At 39.8% G+C, this 18133-nt stretch overlaps 1 protein-coding gene across 2 annotated transcripts in view; it reads right to left on the bottom strand.

The window, feature by feature from the left end:
- FGD4 (FYVE, RhoGEF and PH domain containing 4) overlaps window positions 1-18133 on the bottom strand; it is a 114077-nt gene that overhangs the window by 34591 nt on the left and 61353 nt on the right. For both annotated transcript variants that reach the window (XM_050895087.1, XM_050895098.1), the window contains one exon: window positions 4970-5134. In XM_050895087.1, coding sequence (XP_050751044.1) covers window positions 4970-5134 — 165 coding nt within the window. The remainder of the gene's footprint in view (window positions 1-4969; window positions 5135-18133) is intronic.

Below are 18133 nucleotides of genomic sequence, written 5' to 3'. Positions count from 1 at the left end.
ATTGAGCATGGGCACCGCCATTCCCTCGGGGAGACGACGGAAGGGAAAGGGGACGCTGGGTGGATTTACTGACCAGCACTGCGCTAGTTTGTAGAAACACTTCTTGCTCTTGCAATGGGTTTTGTATAACCCGCTATCCTGTGAATTCTCTTATTTAATGGACTCGTACATCTCTTCAATTCTTTTGTACATCTCATAAAATGTTAATATCTTCACAAGGATATATTAGAACTACTAAACTTGAGGGAATTAACGTCTACTGATGAAGCAGAAGGAATTAGTTGGAAGCTATTTTTATACTGGATCCACTGGGACAAAAATCTAATTCTAGGACATTCGGCGGAGGTGTTGCACACTTCTGCGGCTATTACTGGAAAAACCCCCAGCTTATCAGCATTTCAGTAGGACAAGCACAAGGAACCTCTGGTCAAACTGGACAATCCCAGTATACTGAAAATCCCTGCAATGTCTTCAGAGGAGAATCACAAACCAAACAGCCAGGCCAATTCACTAATGCAAGTTATTTTCTTCTTTGCTCCCTATTACCATTTAACAGACAGCATTTCCCCTAATCAGCTGCTGCTGTAGCTACTGTAGGTTTTAGAAATAGAGCAATGGGAAAAGGACAGTCACAAGATCAATGAAAAGAAAAGAATCAGTAGTGTGAAAAAAACCCGCAAACCTTCCTGTAAGGTCAACCTTGTTAACAGGGATTATGGAAAACAAATTCCATTAATTCTCCCCTCAATGTACTTCTGTAGTGTTTTGTTTTAATCAGATTATTTTTCAATGTGCACACAGCAAGGATCTTAAAGACAAAAAAGAGAAAAGACTGGCCCATTGTAATATCCTGCATAATACAGAGCTCTGTTTGAGTCTATAAATACTCATCTCTATACTGTAGAATTTCGAGCTTATTAGGAGATATGAACTGCACATTCTGCCCAACGAAAACCCCTCAGTATACTCAGGTAGCTGCTACTGTATAACGCTAGCCAAAATACCTAATCGAGATTTAAGCTGCAGTGCCTAGTTGTGCATTCAACTTTGTACACATACATAAGGAAATAGCAGGTACGCGTTTAACTGGTTAAAAATGCTGCTACACTTTGATTCAATGAAAATACACAGTTAAAAGTTCCTGTGGTAAGCAACTACGGTTCTCCTGGATGAGTCATCCTTCATCACCTCCTTGCATGCTCCATCACCTTCAGGAAGATCAAATGAGCACAGCTGGATAGATACCACAGTACAAAATAACTAGTAACATAGACTCAACAGAAAGAGAGAAGTAGTCATCTTTTCTTTAGGATGTACATTTCCAGATTTTTATACCACATCAGAACAAGTATCTTCCAATAACATATTAAGAAAGAAGACCAATAATAATCAGATGTGCTTTGTTGTCTCATTTGGCTTCTTCCTGGAGATAATGTTTGGGATTCAGCAGTTTTGTTGATAAAAGAGACATTGGTGCAGGTTTCTTAAAGCACCACTGAGATTGGAGAAGTCTAGCTAGAAACAGCTCTCGGTTTTAGTTCAATTCACCTTTAACTGTAGAAGTTTCATTTGCCGGAGAAGTACAGTCTACATCCCAGACATTTAAGAGGTCTTTCAGCTGTTCTGGGCCCAGGCCGCTGAATACCTTCAAAACCACACACTATATTATAATTGAGAAAGGACAGGATTGATGCTACACAGTAGATAGTCAGCTAAAACTGACTGCTGAAGCCTACGTGTTGAATGCTTTGTATCCATACCATTTCACAGTGGCACAAATCAGGCCATCTTCTGGAGTGGAAAAATCATCGCCAACCCAAACAAAAATGCCTCTTCAGCCTCAGCAGGAGGTTCACAAGTACTCCTAAGCACTCATTAGAAAAATTTAAATGAGCAACTGATGCACAGTCTTGAACTGACAAGACACTTCACTGCTTTGAAGAATGGAACATATTTTCCATCCTACAATAAAACTGCCTGGTACAGACAACAGTTTCAGTACCCAGTATTTAGTAATTGGGCATCATATAAAACTCATGCAAGAAGTTCAAAGAGCAGTGAACAGAAGAAACTAGAAAAAACTGGCCAATTTGTACATGTCACTCTACATGCATTCTGCTATTGCTAGGTTCAGATCGCTGCCCAAATATTTGTAGGTAAGGGCAAATTTCAAGTTATCTAACAATTTGCTTCATCTCTTGTGCATCACATTTGCCTTGGAACTCAGTAGCGTATTTTGCTATTTCCACTGACTACTTCCAGTCTGTATTAGTCCACATTATCAGAGAATGCATTGCATTTATGCAAAGGTGAAGCACCGTGTTTCACAGCTGGTACAGAATGCAACTGCTTTTCTCTGCAGTCCTGATTTCTTTGCCTAACTCTCTCATCAGCCTTCAGTCAGTCTCAGGCTTTGTTCCAAATTTGCAAAGATTTTCATGAATCAAACTGTACTCAACACAGAAATCTGACATATGAATTGCTAAATTGTTGATGGAAGGAATTATTGGGGAACAAAAATTGCTCTTTTACTGCCAGTGTATCGGACAGCTAGTTTGTTTTCTCCTTGAAATGCCAGGGGAAAAAAATGAAAATGAAAAGGAATAATTTTATATTGAATTCTGTGTAGACATTTATTCACTTGATCTAGCTACCCTGAGTGATCTGTTTCCAAATATTTAAACTACTTCTCAGAGACCAAGTACAGACAAAACAGGTTCAGAATCCAGGGTTCAAGTGCAAGATTTTGGACATTCTTCCTCTATATTAAAGCTTTATTTCCTCTATTAAAGCTAAGTTTACTAAAAATAGCTGCACCCCACTTGTAATGCAACCTCAAAGTCATCTTTATATCTCTCATTTTAATTATATACATTTTGGTAGGTTAGAGGAAGGTCATTTTGCAGTTAGTTCATCAACAACCAAATACACTGGCATTACAATTCAGGTCTGTCACCTTGTTTCCCTTCACTATGAAAGGACACTTAGTATTTGCATGACTAGAACAACCATTTGGAAAAACATTTACTGCTACTACAAACCAAAAATGTTTCTGTATCTGTACCTGAAAAGCTGTTAAAAAAAAAAAATTAGCAACCACATCTAAATCAATAAACTAGAGCAATTTAGTTTGCTTGGATTGTTTGGACTCCCAAATGCTTATCTCATTCATTCTATTTTGTTTTGCTTCAATTAAATAAAGAGGCCAAAAAGATATACTATGTAACTTCAATATGATGCACATATTTAATAGAAATAAATGGAGAAAGACATAGGCCCATGAACAAAGCAGGCACAAAATACTATTTACAACAGTATTATTGAATATAATCTACACAGCTGCATTTCTTAGACTACAACACTATTCCTGGCTATGCCACATTTTCGAGCAAGCAATTTTGACAAACACAGAAGTCATGGCTAGGAAAGAGCAACAACAGCTGTGTAACTACTTGAATGAATGCGGTCCAATAATATCCAACTCCTAATTTATCTAACAGCTAAAATTTAAAATAAGTGGGCTGGCTTTGTTTTTGAAAGGCTTAAAATCTTTTTATTGATTGCCCATTTCTGTTTATCCATGAACAGATTTCTAAAATATTTTTCTTAGGAAGAACACATGTTCTCTTGTTAACTTAGCTTCAGAGAATGCATTTCAGAGACCTAGGAACTGGTGCAGAAAGACTACTCAGATAAGTAATGTTTATATATGACTGATAAAAACATCTTAGTTTAGTCAACAATACTGGCAAAAGTTCTGTAAAAACAAACAATACAAAAAATACAGCTTTATTTTACTCTCATTCTCCCTAAGTAAACAAAACTTTCTTGACGCCCCAATAAATTTCTTCCCCCCTTAACTCTAAGATGAACTCAGGACTGATGTAAAATTCTTCAAGATGCATTTTCCCATTAATTGATACACAGATTGTTAAATCCACTACGTGATGACTCTATGGGATTCTAGTTTCTATATGTGATTTAGATGTGATCTAGTTTTCTGTAAGTAATTCTAGTTTCTGTCTTATCAGCACTGTCTCAGAATCCAATTCACTGAGCAGGATCATGATACCAGTCTTGTAAACTGACTCTTTTTTTTAACTTTTGAGATGAATGAAGTTCCTATTGCATGTCACTCCTAAAAGACATCAGTCCAGATTCGCTTTGAATCCAAGATATCCAGAACATACTGACTCTTTGTTGTGGTCAACCTCAGCAGAATCATCAATATTACTGAGAAGACCACATAAAAAGATGGTTTGAGGTTTAGATATATAAAGTCAACATGTAGGTTGACCTATTTAGCTTCTAAAAGTGAAGATCCTATTTATGGACAGAAAGAAGGGAAATCTACTTCTGCTCTGCAGACATTATTGGTCAGCTGTTACTACACAAACACGAAGTTCCCATCCTTCCACATACTCCTGCAGGAGGACTCCTCTCGAGCTCCGCCAGAACCCCAAAGACCCTGAGTATCTTCTCCACCACCCCCACCCTCGAAGCCAGCCTGCCAAACACTCCAATTCAAAAATAGTATCAAACCCTTCCAACTCAAATACAGTAATTCTTTTGAAAAATAAGCTCTGGCAATAGTTTAATACAAACAATAGGCTTACATGCATTGTCCCATCTCTACCTACTAGCCACTTCTTGGGCAGAGAACGAATTTAGTGCTTGCTGCCTGGCAGTAAGTGCACAGCAAGTTACTAGACATTTGAGATAAAAGTGCAGCTAGACCTATGTGCTTGTAACATATTACTAAGTCCAACTTTCCTTCTGAGAACCTTTTTCAGCAAAATATTATCAGAAATTACAGATTCATTAAGCATTTACAGAACATTTGTATTTCAGTAGCAAGCTTTTACTCCACTATTGTTTCTGACAAATGCAGTTATTTCAAGGTGCTTTATTTCTCTTAAAAAGTCTGAGAACAACAACTTCCCTAACAAAAATATTTGAGACTACTTACCTTGTGGCTTTGGATTTGAAGCTGAACGTGGGGACTGTTTGACTGGCACACTTCCATTTATTCCCTGAGCCGCTTCATTGTGCGCATTCTGCTCAACTAGCCTGGTTGTGGCATTCGCTGTACAAGATCTAGACAATATTAAGGACTTTGGACAGATGCTGCTGCCTGAGAAACAAATACATACAAAAACCCAAGAGTTAGAAACAGTATTAAATATAAGGTAGAATGAGTATAAACACATTTATTAAGTGCTAACACTTCTCTACAGAGAAAATTAGAATACTCGTCTTCCCTTTAGGACTGTCTCATCCTAAAAACACGCTTTGCCTTTTGCTGAAATTTATTATGTTGTTTAAACCTTGAAGAGCTGGATATAAAAAAAGACTTCCACCATGACTAGCCTAAGCTCTTCTATAGAAAGATTACAATCTCTAACAGACTTTTTCCTATCTGAATTGTCAATGTGCTTGTTCAACAGAAGAACTATAGAAAAAACAGCATTTTTGTTCAGCCATTCTATTTCTGTATTCAAAGCGCTCACAAAATGCTGTACATTCAAAAAGTTTATTTTATTACAGAAGGTAGCATCCAAAAATGAGCTAACTGTATTGCAACTTTTTTGTAGGAAAGGGGTCCTATTGTAAGTATTTAAAAAAAAAAAAAAAAAAAAAAAAAAAAAAAAAAGAGTAAAGCACCAAGTCAGCTGACTCTTCTATTTCATTTCTTCCTAGCAGAATGGAATTCATTCTGATTAAGAGGATCAATATGCTGCTATTGGTAAGAAAGCTGGAAGAAAATATAAAGCAAAACATATTCAAAAATGGAAACTGTAATAAAAGCACTTATTAGAATGTGATTACACAAGCCTAAACCATGCACTTTTGTTTTGGGGTGTGAAAGCAATTGGTTCTGTAAACACAATCAAAAACTTGAAATAATATGAAGGACCTTGAGAACTCACTTAGGTCAATATTCATTCATCTCTGAATCCAAAAAATCCACAACTCTTTTGTGGGGAGGAGCAAGGGAAAGGAGGAAAACCCATTTATCATTTATTGCAGTGTTGCCATAATTATTTTCATTTTTAACAAAATGACTAGGGTAGAGTTTCGACACTTCAATTTATTATTTGCCAGCATTTTACCTTTGCTTGCTTGTACTAGTAGACATGCAAGCATGAGTGGGGTTTTCTTTGCATGTTTCCAAAAAAAAGCAAATCCAAAACCCACTCAACCATTTCATAAGGTGATCCTCTGATGTCTTCTGAACAACAACTGGTCTGCACCCTGATCTGGATCCTCTGATCTAATCCATCTCCCTCTCCCATGGCAAAATCCATCATATCAAGCCATTCCTAGCAACAGCCAAGTCTGCTTTTAGAACAACAGCGGAAACAGACGCCGTAGCTATTGCTCAACGCCGCTTAAAGGTTCTTCAACATTTTGTGGATTCCAACAATATTTTCAAGTATTTATGCTTTATTTCTTAGAAGCTTATTTTTCCTTTTAAACACTGAAGTAGCTCTACACCTAGAACCTGCCTCTACAAACACGGAGACTTGCAGAGGTCCACGGTGAGACCTACAATCCATGCTACCAAAGCACCGGTACTCGGATCACAACACCTGCAAGACACCCACAGCTGCCACACGGCATCTTTCCCTCTTCCATTTCATTCAATTGGCAAGGGATCTCCCAAGAACATAAAGGTGGCTGGTCCCCCAGAACAATGCAGATAATCTAATGAGGCCCACCACGTACGGAAGCTTCTCAGACATTTGTGATCTTACGCAGAAATTCCTCAGCTCTGTTTCCTTGGGTATTGCTCCATACACAAAAGTTGTATTGTACTACAGCAGTGGGAGCTCTGTCCCACACCATTCCTCAATGCCTAAGAAGGTACCTTAAGTGCCATTTCTGTCTCTCCTATGGAGGTGGGAGTACTGAAAGCTCTTAGACAGACCAAGGTGATGGTACAGGGGGTCACGCCAGCAAGTCTTCTCCATCAAAGAGCCGACAGGCTGAATTTCCCTCTCCTAGAGTCCCATACCATACTGTAGCAGTTTACACTCCAGTTGGGGAATCCCCAATTCAGAAACAAATTTAAGAAAGAGTAACTCCTGCAGGATCAGTACAATGCACAAGTCAAGTAGGTAACTGCACATAATTTATAAATCTACATTCAGATTCACTCTTATAACTTTGCAATAAGGGTGAAAGTGTGAAGTCTTAGAGCTTTCTGAAAACTATTTTGCCGGCAGATCTGACAGCTACTACACTTCCAAATCTCCAACCCCCCAGCTGCAGCTCAGTAAGGGGCATTGCTGCTGTCAACTGTTCAGGCCAAGGCTGGAAATCTCCATCAGAATGGTACCTTATTTATTAAAAGGATTCCCTAAGAAAACAAGGTACTGCTGTGGTCAGAATAGGAACTTATTTTACACACACAACTTTATCAAGGCACTTACTCCTCGTTAGGGTTATCACTCAGGATCACTTTAAGCCAAGGCAGATGCAGAGCTGCTGCTGAGAACAGGGCAGCTCTGTGGTCTGCCACTCCTCCTCCCTCCTTGTCACCATCTGCTCCAGCTTCTGCTTCTGGCTACTCCTTCCCCTATGCCAGCACCAGCACTTGTTCAACCACACAGTGAGATGAGCAGCAGAAACGATGCAGTTGAAAGTTGGAGTATATTTTAGATTGGTTTGACCTCACGGCCACCCCAGCACTACTGCTAGCACAAGGGGACAGCCAGGAATACAGCTGGAAGGGGACAAGACAGCTCCTCTCAGCAGCAGCCCTTCTGTAGATCTGCCTGAAGAAATCATTTAAACACAACCCAGTCCTCAAGTAGATATTACGACTTAGATTCTACTTGGTTTACACGTGCACACACACAGCCTTAATATAAAGTTCAGCAAAACCAGGAACAGCTGAAAACAAACCTTTAATGCAAAAACATTAGGCTGCCTTAAGAATCCATTTTGTTGTCAGCATCGTGTCCCCCCCCACTAGACTGGCAAATATTAGTTGCATTCACTGGGCAAAAGCTATTTTGTAAAGCTTGTCCACTGTAATACAAAACCGTAACACAAACAACGGAGAAGATTGCTTCTCTGTATCGGGATCTTTTGCAACTGCTTACGGAAAACAAAAGATCCGAGAGGCGTTCTGACCCAAGACGTGCTCCGCCTTCACACACGCTCCGCCTTCACACACACTTCAATTCAGGGGTGCGGGGAAACAGATAGTCTTCAAATCCATTATTGTTGTACAAGCCATTACACAAATTATCCATCCTGTCTGGAAGCTGTATTTGCTGTAGATGTACACGCTACTGACATTTAACCTATATTTCAAACTAGTAATTCTGTTAATCATGTCACATCCTCAAGCTATGTGTTTTGAAGAGTAATATAGCCACATCAGGATGAACAGCTTTCTTCACATATAAAACTGGAATGGAAAAAGGTAATGGAAATCTAGCCACACCATACTTCTATACAAAATTGAGTAGTCATACTCTGTGCATAAAAAGCATCCTTCAACATCCCTGGAAATCTGAGCCCTGCTTTCTAGCCAGTAAAAGATATTACCTTCCAGGAGACGTAGACAAGAAAATTGTGGCAGAAATACAGGAATTTTCACCACAGACTTGTATCTAGTGTATTGTATGCAACTTTATTATAACAAAAGCCCAAACCACGTAATTTTCAGCACATTACAAAAATACCAAATACTTGCTCCACAATCAGCAGCATGCATTTCAGTAGGGCTGCTCAATTCTGTCCATTTAAGTAAGCAGTAACACAACCTACCTTTTAGAAATACAGTTGTTGCCCTGTAAGTACAACTTAAAATCCCATTAGATATGCAAAAAGTCAGAGATACTGCAAAAACCTGCAGCTTTTACTGGGCTGAAGTAGGTTCCCAATGTGATTATTTCTGACCTGATTAAAGAAACACTTGTGTATTACTGCTATTCCTATGCATTATAATAACTGAGAAATTTTACTTGAAGTCAGAAATGCAATGCGCAACAAAACACTACCAGCCAGTTACTGTGTTCACTAGTACATGATTAACACCACCTCTTATAATCGGGGATGATTAAATACACTGAAGAAAAGAGAAAGGTGGGGAAAGATTTAAAAAAATTTCAAATGGGGGCAGGCAAGAATGTAAGTGAGAAAATGGAGGTAATAAATAACTAACAGAAAAGAGAAATAAACACTGTAAATTTGATAAGCACTCAATTATTTTGCTTATCATCTGCAAGGAAATGAGAAGCTAGAATGCTTGCAAACATGCTTGCATCTGCAAGAATGTTTGAAGCTAGGCAGTGCATTATCTATTTTTTCAGAGCATTCTAATTAGAAATAACTTGGAGCCCTGAACATTTAGACAAACGTAATCAGCCAGCTTGAAATGCCAGTAACATGAAAAAAATGGCTTATTTATATTCACAAAAGGTTAAACTAATGTTTTAGTATTGGATAGGTCTTCCATCGGCAGTTCCATAAGCTTCAGGAAGACAATCTCAACACCATTATGTCTTCTGTTATATTTATTTTCAGTCCTGCTTATAGCACATAGTGCATCTATACTGTTCCAGCACTGTCTAATTTTTACTGCCATTGTGATCTCACTCTTGATCATACATTCTGAATGCAAGAAATGCAGCATTTCTGGATGTAACCAAAGTCTATGGGAAAAGGGTTATTCTCTTGTGACTGCCAGGAGGCAAAATTTAAGTCTCAAAATTACTTCTCTTAAAATTACATAGTTATGCATACCTAGTGTGTTAAGTCCCAAGAACATCTCCCATAATGGTTGTGGTCTTGACATTCTACTGCTAGATCTTCTCATGTAAGATCAATGCAAAGCTTCACCCTTCCTACTCATCCCTGGACATACACGGAGGTTCAGCTAATAGTCTATCTACCAAAGCACTGGTTTAGCCACAGTAACCTAGCCATACAATCTCTTGATCAGTTCAGAAGAGCATTAAGTAGCACTGATACTACAGGAGACTAATTCAACCCATCCACTTACTCACCAAGCACTACAGGAGCTGTAGCAAGGCCAGGACAAGAGTGAGCAGCTTCCTGAGCACAAACAAGAAGGCAGAAAGTGGTCTCTCACCCAGGCAGTTACAACAACAGATTTGTTGAGGCCTGAGCAGGAAATCTAGTAAATCAGGTCATGTATTTTGCCCACAATTGTGTCCAAACCTGCCCTCAAAACTAAGTTTCTAGTAACTTGGTACCTACCCTTCACAGGTTTGTCCTGTTTGTGAGAGGAACCGACATGTAACTAAGAGGCTTATACTGCTGATGCATACCCAAACACATTTTAAGAATAATTGGACTAAGCCCAAACTATCTGAAAATTAGGAGTATGGAGGAAAAGAGTAGGAAGTCTGGAGGTCCAAGTTTCCCTCATGAAAAAAAAAAATATCTACCTTCCTCCAAATTCTACTAAATGCTATCCTCTCAGGCTAATTACACGTTTGTGTTTTGATATATCTTCACCTCTCCCACCACAGTGGTGGCAGAGTTGTGAATGCTCTGCAGCTGCAGAATAGTACAAAAACTTCACGCTGATATTATGTTCCGTGCAGATGAGCTCTAAAGGTTAAACATCAGGTCAGCCTTTACTGTGGTGAGCTGCTGCTCAAATACTGCAAACAGTTGATAACCCAATGCTGTAAAATAGAAAAAAATAACTTTTGCTGAAGTCAGGAGGGCTGTCTCGCTGAAGAAATTAGTTTTCTTTCTGCAAGAAGGTGCTGGCCAAAAAAATAAAAAGCAAATATCAGAAGGTTTAGAATTACCTTTGAAAAGTGGAATCTTGGCAAAGCATAAGACACAGATCAGGTTCTACTGAAGGATTAGTTCAGATACATACACTGGCAAAATGCAAAAATGTAGAGTTTTTTCTTCCAAAGCTATTCTCCAGACACAGGCAAAAATATTCTAAGTTCACCAGAAGAAGGCAGACCACTTTCTCAGAATAATGAAGATGTAAAGCATATAAGGCTATTATTTCTCACTGCATGGGAACATTCCTAGAACTACCAAACAAATATTATCCTCCTTTTCATACCATTTATTGCACGGAGTAGACAAATCTTCAAGTAAACATGGTAGGTATAAATTGTAGGTAGCAAAAACTGTATTGATACTGCTCTTTCAGTTCAATGACCCCAGTGAATGCACTTACATCTGATGGTGAAGTTAAACAGATGAAACAATACTGAACTTAAAACTGGCAGGCCAAACACTTGCTACACAATACTTGCTAAGAACTAGAAAATATTCAACTTCTTGGAAGATATGCTACCTTATATAGCAACACAGAGCAGAGGTTTCCAAATTGTGGTATGCATAACACCAAGTATGTGAAGCACTTGTAAAAACACCCAGAGCAGTAATACAGAAGGAGAACCAAAAGAAACTTCAGCAGGTTTAACCGTGCACAAGACACAAAAGATATTCTAAGAAAAGAAACAACTTTGACTTTTGAAATAATTTCATTTCTAATAAACTAAGGTGAGTTATGCAGAGTGTCAGTGATAGAATCCAATTCAAAGTAGATACAAACCCGTATCTGCTTGGTTTAAGATGAGACATTACTGCAGTGGTTTGGTTTGTGGGTATTCATGAGACTCAAGCATTCAATGTTGCCTTTTCTATGTTTTGTCAAGCTTTATAGTTGTTCTGGTTGGAAGAAACCATGCATCTTTCCCACAGCAACTTTCATTTTTAGACTGATATAGATCTTACAGTACCTGCTACAGAGCTACAGTTTGCCAAGTTACCAGCTATGGATGCCACCACATTTAAATGTGTTACCTGCTTCAAGATTATAAAGTCTGAGCTTTAACAGGAAGCACTGAAATATTAACAAATTAAGATTTATCAATAATCTCCTGATCTCAGTCTCAGTATACTGTATATCATGCAAAGTAAAGGACTGAATGGTGAATTTCACATTCACTACAAATGTCCTGCCAACACTGGCTACAGCAGACAGACTCAGTGTGCCTTAGTCTGTTGTCCTGTCTGGCTGTGATCTTTGTTCTTTTGGCTCTGATCTAATAGTCATTTCCATGCAGGTAGACTTGTGCATCTGCTGTGAGTCTCATTAAAATGAGTAAGTCAGCAATTAATGGGATTATCTTTCAACATTTGTCTAAATTTGGGATTAGCACAATAATATAACATGCACTGCTGGTGCTGTTCCAATAAAACAAAAAGCACTGTACAGGACTTCAAATGGCTTTTTCCCCAGACTGAGCCCAAAAACTATGTCGTTAGAAGTAATTATGGTTTGTCCATGCAACATGCACTGATTACAGTACATTCCTCATCAGAGAGGGCACATTCTGGAGTCAGGAATATGGAGACACAACGTGGGGAAAGGAAACGCAAAGCAAGTAAAAAAACCACCTTCAACATGTGGAGTCTTTAAAATCAAAGTTAATTTGGTAGAAGTCCAAGTGGTATATACTATGAATGTTAACTAGTCGTGTAAAATAAAACAGAAAAAGGAACAGTGGACAGCTTTTTAAAACTGTATTAAAAAGGCACAGTTTTGATCCTTCTGAGAACAAGCCCCCCTGCAGTCACCATCTTCTACACCTTTCCCCTACTGGACCACTGCTTTCATACTGTCATCTACAGTCCAGCAGTGCCACCGCTCACTAATCACCCAATTTTTGGAGGCGACCGGTGGTGAAATCGATGCTGAGGCAGCTTAGGCACAGAGGAGCTCGAGGGTTGCCGACAGCCACAGGGGTGGAATTACAGAGCACTGCTCACGAGACAGGTTGCGAAGGCTGCCAGTCACGGAGATAACGTGTGACAACCTTACTCCTGGCCATTGCCGCTGTGGCTTTCTACTCCTACCTCTTCCCCCATCGTAGGGAGGGGAGGCAGCAAGCCTTCGGGCCTTGCTACTGACTGAGCAGCTGCTTCAGCTGGCAGGACCTCCAGAAACCTGCCACTGCTGCTCCCCCCGCCACAGGGCAGCAGGGCTGCTGGAGGGAGCAGGCAGAACCACCCAGCGCAGTGGCTGAAGCACGCTGGTGACTCCCTTGACTGGAAAATGCTAATTTCGAATAGGCTGCCAATGCACAGCTTGCGGTTTGAAAGCAGCAGCTTATGACTGAGGTCCTCTGCCAAAAACACAGGATCTCTTACACTAAGGTTCTTATGAGTCACCTACACTCATACACACTGGGACAATGGCTTTGCTGATGGCAGTTGTTCATCAACTATTTAATGAATAATGGAGGTTTCTTATACGAACAGAAATAAGCAACGTTAAAGCCATGTGCCCAGAAAGACCTATGATTGAAGGGAGAGCTCTGAGTAGGAGAAGTGCCGTTTACAAGAACCAAGCACTGCTCTTTCACATACTTAGTTCCTATATTACAAAACATTCCCTCAAACCCTTGTTTTCACTTTGGTCTTTGAACATGTATTATCAAGCCCAAAATCTAAAGAGAAAATATGCAATAGTGTTCTTTTACTTCTAGAGACTTCTCATGGCTTGTTTTTCATAAAATAATGTCAATAACTTTCAGCAGGTTTGGACAATATTTTTTCTTCCTTTTTATTAAGCCTATCTACAATACTTAAGGGTGACCACAGTTCCTGACCCTACAAGCCATGTACCATGAGCCTCATGTAGTTAAGAACCACAAGGTTACCACAAAAAAAAAAAAAAACACTGAGAAAGAAAACAGGTACAGTAAGTAGCAGCAGCTTCATCGCCCCAGGATAAGGCAGGGTAAGTTGATCTTGTAACCAAAGTCAGCTACCCTGCTGTTATTGTCTCATTTCTACACCAGGTAACTTCATGTAATTCCTCCCTCCTTGTCGGCACAGCCTTTTGCCAGTGCTGTAACAGATGATGGCAACTTTCAGCTCAAGACCTCCTTCTCACATGGCCGTATTTCACAAAGTCATGGGAGCATCGTGACTACATATGTCAACCTCTTCCCCTGTCGCGATCATGGGAACGTTGGTGAGCCCTGTATCCAAGGGCCACTTCCTCCCCTCCCCACAAGCCCTTTACAGCTTCCTACATGTCTGACAAAGGAAGGGGTTGGGTAAGGTTTGTGTGGCTTTCTTGAGTTCCTATTGCATTAATAGCCATTTTGATTACGAACCCTAGCACAAGAAAAGATGAACAGGACGCACCTCCAGCGAGTTTTCCCTGAACTATTTTTTCTTTTTAGTTTTCTTTGTAGAGCTGTGTGAGGTGAGCAATGTCCCCTCAACTATTATTTTACTGTCCTGGTTTCAGTTGGGATAGAGTTAATTTTCTTCCTAGTAGCTGGTATAGTGCTGTGTTTTGGATTTAGTATGAGAATAACGTTGATAATACACTGATGTTTTTAGTTATTGCTAAGTAGTGTTTATACTAAGTCAAGAATTTTTCAGCTTCTCATGCCCAGCCTGCAAGAAGGCTGGAGGGGCACAAGAAGTTTGGAGGGGACACAGCCAGGACAGCTGACCCCAACTGGCCAAAGGGATATTCCATACCATATGACATCATGCCCAGTATATAAACTGGGGGGAGTTGGCTGGAAGGGGCGGATCGCTGCTCAGGAACTAACTGGGCATCTGTCAGCGAGTGGTGAGCAACTGCATTGTGCATCACTTGTTTTGTATATTCTAATTCTTTTAGTATTATTATTGTCATTTTATTATTATAATTATAATTATTTTTCCTTCCTTTCTGTCCTATTAAACTGTCTTTATCTCAACCCACGAGGTAGGTTTTTTTCCTCAGTTCTCTCCCCCATCCCACTAGGTGGGGGGAGTGAGCAAGCAGCTGCATGGTGCTTAGTTGATGGCTGGCAGGACATTACTTAACACTGAAATTTTTTCACTGAGTTTTTAATTGACACCAGCATACTTTGCACAGATGGCAATCATCATTTTCTAAATGCCCCAATGAGCTCCTATTTACTAAATAAGACACCCCATTTGTATAAGCAGACTCACTGATCACAGAAGAATCACTTGTCTGAGCAAGGGTTGTGGCACCGAGCCCTATGTGTTTATTTCACTTTATTTGTCAAGTCTTAAGATGATTTATTTTCTTCCTGTTATCATATATAAGAAAAACAGCATAACACCATGCTGGGCAGCACAGTCTAACTTCATATTAAGGACAGCACCTGCACTACCGGGGTCATGTGAAGGAAAAATGCAGCTGGTTGTATCCCATACAAACCACTGGAACGATTCAAGAGGATATATTAACATATACTTACTAGGTAAGTGCAGTGATACCTCAGACAACGACAAAAAGACCGCCCCTTCTATAATTGATAAGCCATTATGAAATAACAGTGTGTTTAGATTTTTAGACAAATACTAACAAGTTTAAAAAAAAATTGATAAATTTGATCTAACTACAAATTTCACCATTTTGCTCGGCATACACTGCTTCAGAAGACTTGTCTAACAAGTCAGTCACTGACATTTTAATCCCCTACTCTGCCCAGTTATCTGTGCAGTTATTTCATATTCATCTCAACTCAACTTAGAGCTATTTTAGAACATATCCATATGCTTTGAGACATGAAATCAGCTACTTCTGTTGATAAAAGGACTAAGAGAAGCAGTTTTAGAAACAGGATGTTTAAAACAAACAAACAAACAAAAAATACCCCACAGACCCAAAGGCGGGGGAATCTAATTACAGGAGGTTGAAACTGTAACTGATCTATTATTTCAGAAGATCTGAGCAGAAGTTGTATAAATATACACACTGACAGCATTCAAGTAATTTAAAGATATAAATACATAATGTAATATATCCAAAATGCAGAACAGCCAAAGATCCAAACAGAAGTCAATTATTCAAGACAAGCCAATAAAATTATCACTAATATATGGAAACTGCTTCCCACATCCAGCTGCTGAGGCAGTCCGTGTGTCTGGCCAGCGTCTGACAACCCGAAGCCCATCCAGCAGCCAGCTATCACAGACACGAGTTGTTCCACCCACTCCCCTCCCTCCTCCTGGCTGCCTGCTCCCACCACTTTCTGCGCATCAGTGCTGGCATGCATTTAGCCCCAGGATGCAGTCCGGGAAAGTTAAGCCATCAGAAATGTAACCCTGTCAAAAAAATAAAGCAGCCAGTTTCACTCATTCGTTCACCTTAGATGTACTGGAGCTCGGGCAAAGATGCAAATTTATTGATGAGGAAAGGAAGACAAGACTCCCTTTTCCAGAAGCAAGTAGCCACTAGATAATGTTAATCCTGTTGAATCACTTCTCAACGGGGTTGGAGCAAATGGGGGTGGGGGGGGTGGGGGGGTGTGTGTGTCTCAAAAAACCATTCTCTAAAAAGGCATGGCTTGAAATTTAAAGTAATATGCCTGAATTAAAGAACAGGCTGCAGGGTATTAACTGCACAATAGCATCACAATAGGCTACCAGGCACTACTCCCTGTTACGTGAAAGATTACAAGTAAATATAAAACTATGAACTTGATAAAGAACAAAGCGCGGATGGAGGGAAACACGCAGCTGCTCGTCCCTTACAGCAGCACGAGCGGTGCAGCTGTGCAGCACTCTGGCTGCTCGGTGTCGAAGGCCTTTCCTCCCCCAAGCCAGGGGCAGCCTGCTGTCAGGCTCCCCAAGCACTTCAGTCTCCCTGCCAAGTAATTAACAACCATCATCTACGAAACACAGAAAAACAAGCAGCTCCCTGGGAATGCTCACTGCACCAAAACAGAAATATAAAGAACCCAAAGCTGGACACTTCACAAGAATTCAAGTGCTTCCTGCTTTTGACCTGGTTGGGGAAAAAAAAAAAAAAAAAGGAAGAATAGCCACAAAAAGCCTGGTTTAAGTACATTTAGGGCCTTCCTGTGAAATCATTCAAGAAGGACCTTCCTTGTCCAGTCCCTTTAAAGCCTACCATAATTATGCCAGCTTTTACGTTGTCTATTGTCCATAAGGAACAAGAGAGAGAGCACCATTTCACACTAACTTATTAATTCATAATCATCCTTACGGAAGGAAGTCAAATACGAGTTACCTGGAATCCAAATGGGAAAAATCCCTTAGCCCTAAATTGCCAGAGACTGTTTGCGCTGTCCACAGAATTCACTCCAGATTAACAGACCTGCACATCAGTACAGTTGCCTCTTGAACATTATACAGATTGAAACAGTTTTACATTTTATGCTATGAACTGGCCGAGAGATACAAATTTAGAACTATTCTATTGTATAGTCCTCTCTCCTCTCTTTTCCAGACCCCCATTTAAAATATACTTTTTTAAAAAGAAAAAGAAAAAAAAAAAGAACTGTATGATGAATTTAAAATGTCATTTCATAAAACTTCTTAAGTTGGAGAATTAAAATAATTTTTGATGCAGACTTGGATGAATATTTACCATACTGTTCCAAAAAGCTTAATAGTCATATGAATATTTATCTTCAAGTGTGCAAATGGATAGGAAATGCTTTAAAAAAAAAAAAAAGTCATGCAATGTAAAAATACATTAAACCCAACTACATTTCAGGAAGAGAAATAATTTTGTAATAGCTCAAGTTTTGTCCAACACATCTGAAGGATGTGCACCCTTTCACTTTGCAAACATTTTAAAAATGAAAATGTTTGAAGGCCCCAGGACAGACCAAACAAAGGCTGCTCAAACCCAAACTGCAGCTACCCCAGACAGAGCGAGACAGCCCCCCACCAAGAGGAGAAAGTTTTATCCCCTCCATCCCTCCACATCCCCGTAGCTCCCACTGCTCACTTCTTACCAGCTCTAACACTCGTTGGGTTTCTCTCTAGGCCAATGTAACCCCCTGCAGCTAGCAGGCAAGCGGATGCTGGTTTTACCACAGGAGTTTTGTGCTGTGTGAGTGAGCTGAATTGGCTCGTGGATGAGACAAAAAGTCTGGGAAAGTCCCAGGGAGGGACTGGGCAGCCTTTTGGCTGCAACTGCCCACTGGATCACTTGAGCTGTTCACAGAACTGCAGCCCAACAAAATGTTGCTGACTCCCATACGATATTTACTGTTTTCCTTAGAGCCTCAGTTTTTGGCATCAGAAGAAAGAGTATCAAAATATTCACTTAAAAAAGCGGATGGCTTGCATGTTGGGGAAGAAAGTTTTCCAAAAC

This window comes from Gymnogyps californianus, chromosome 1 (genome assembly GCF_018139145.2).
Source record: "Gymnogyps californianus isolate 813 chromosome 1, ASM1813914v2, whole genome shotgun sequence".
NCBI classification, from domain to species: domain Eukaryota; kingdom Metazoa; phylum Chordata; class Aves; order Accipitriformes; family Cathartidae; genus Gymnogyps; species Gymnogyps californianus.
Note: the sequence above shows the minus strand (reverse complement) of the source record. Positions and strands in the feature narration are given on the sequence as shown.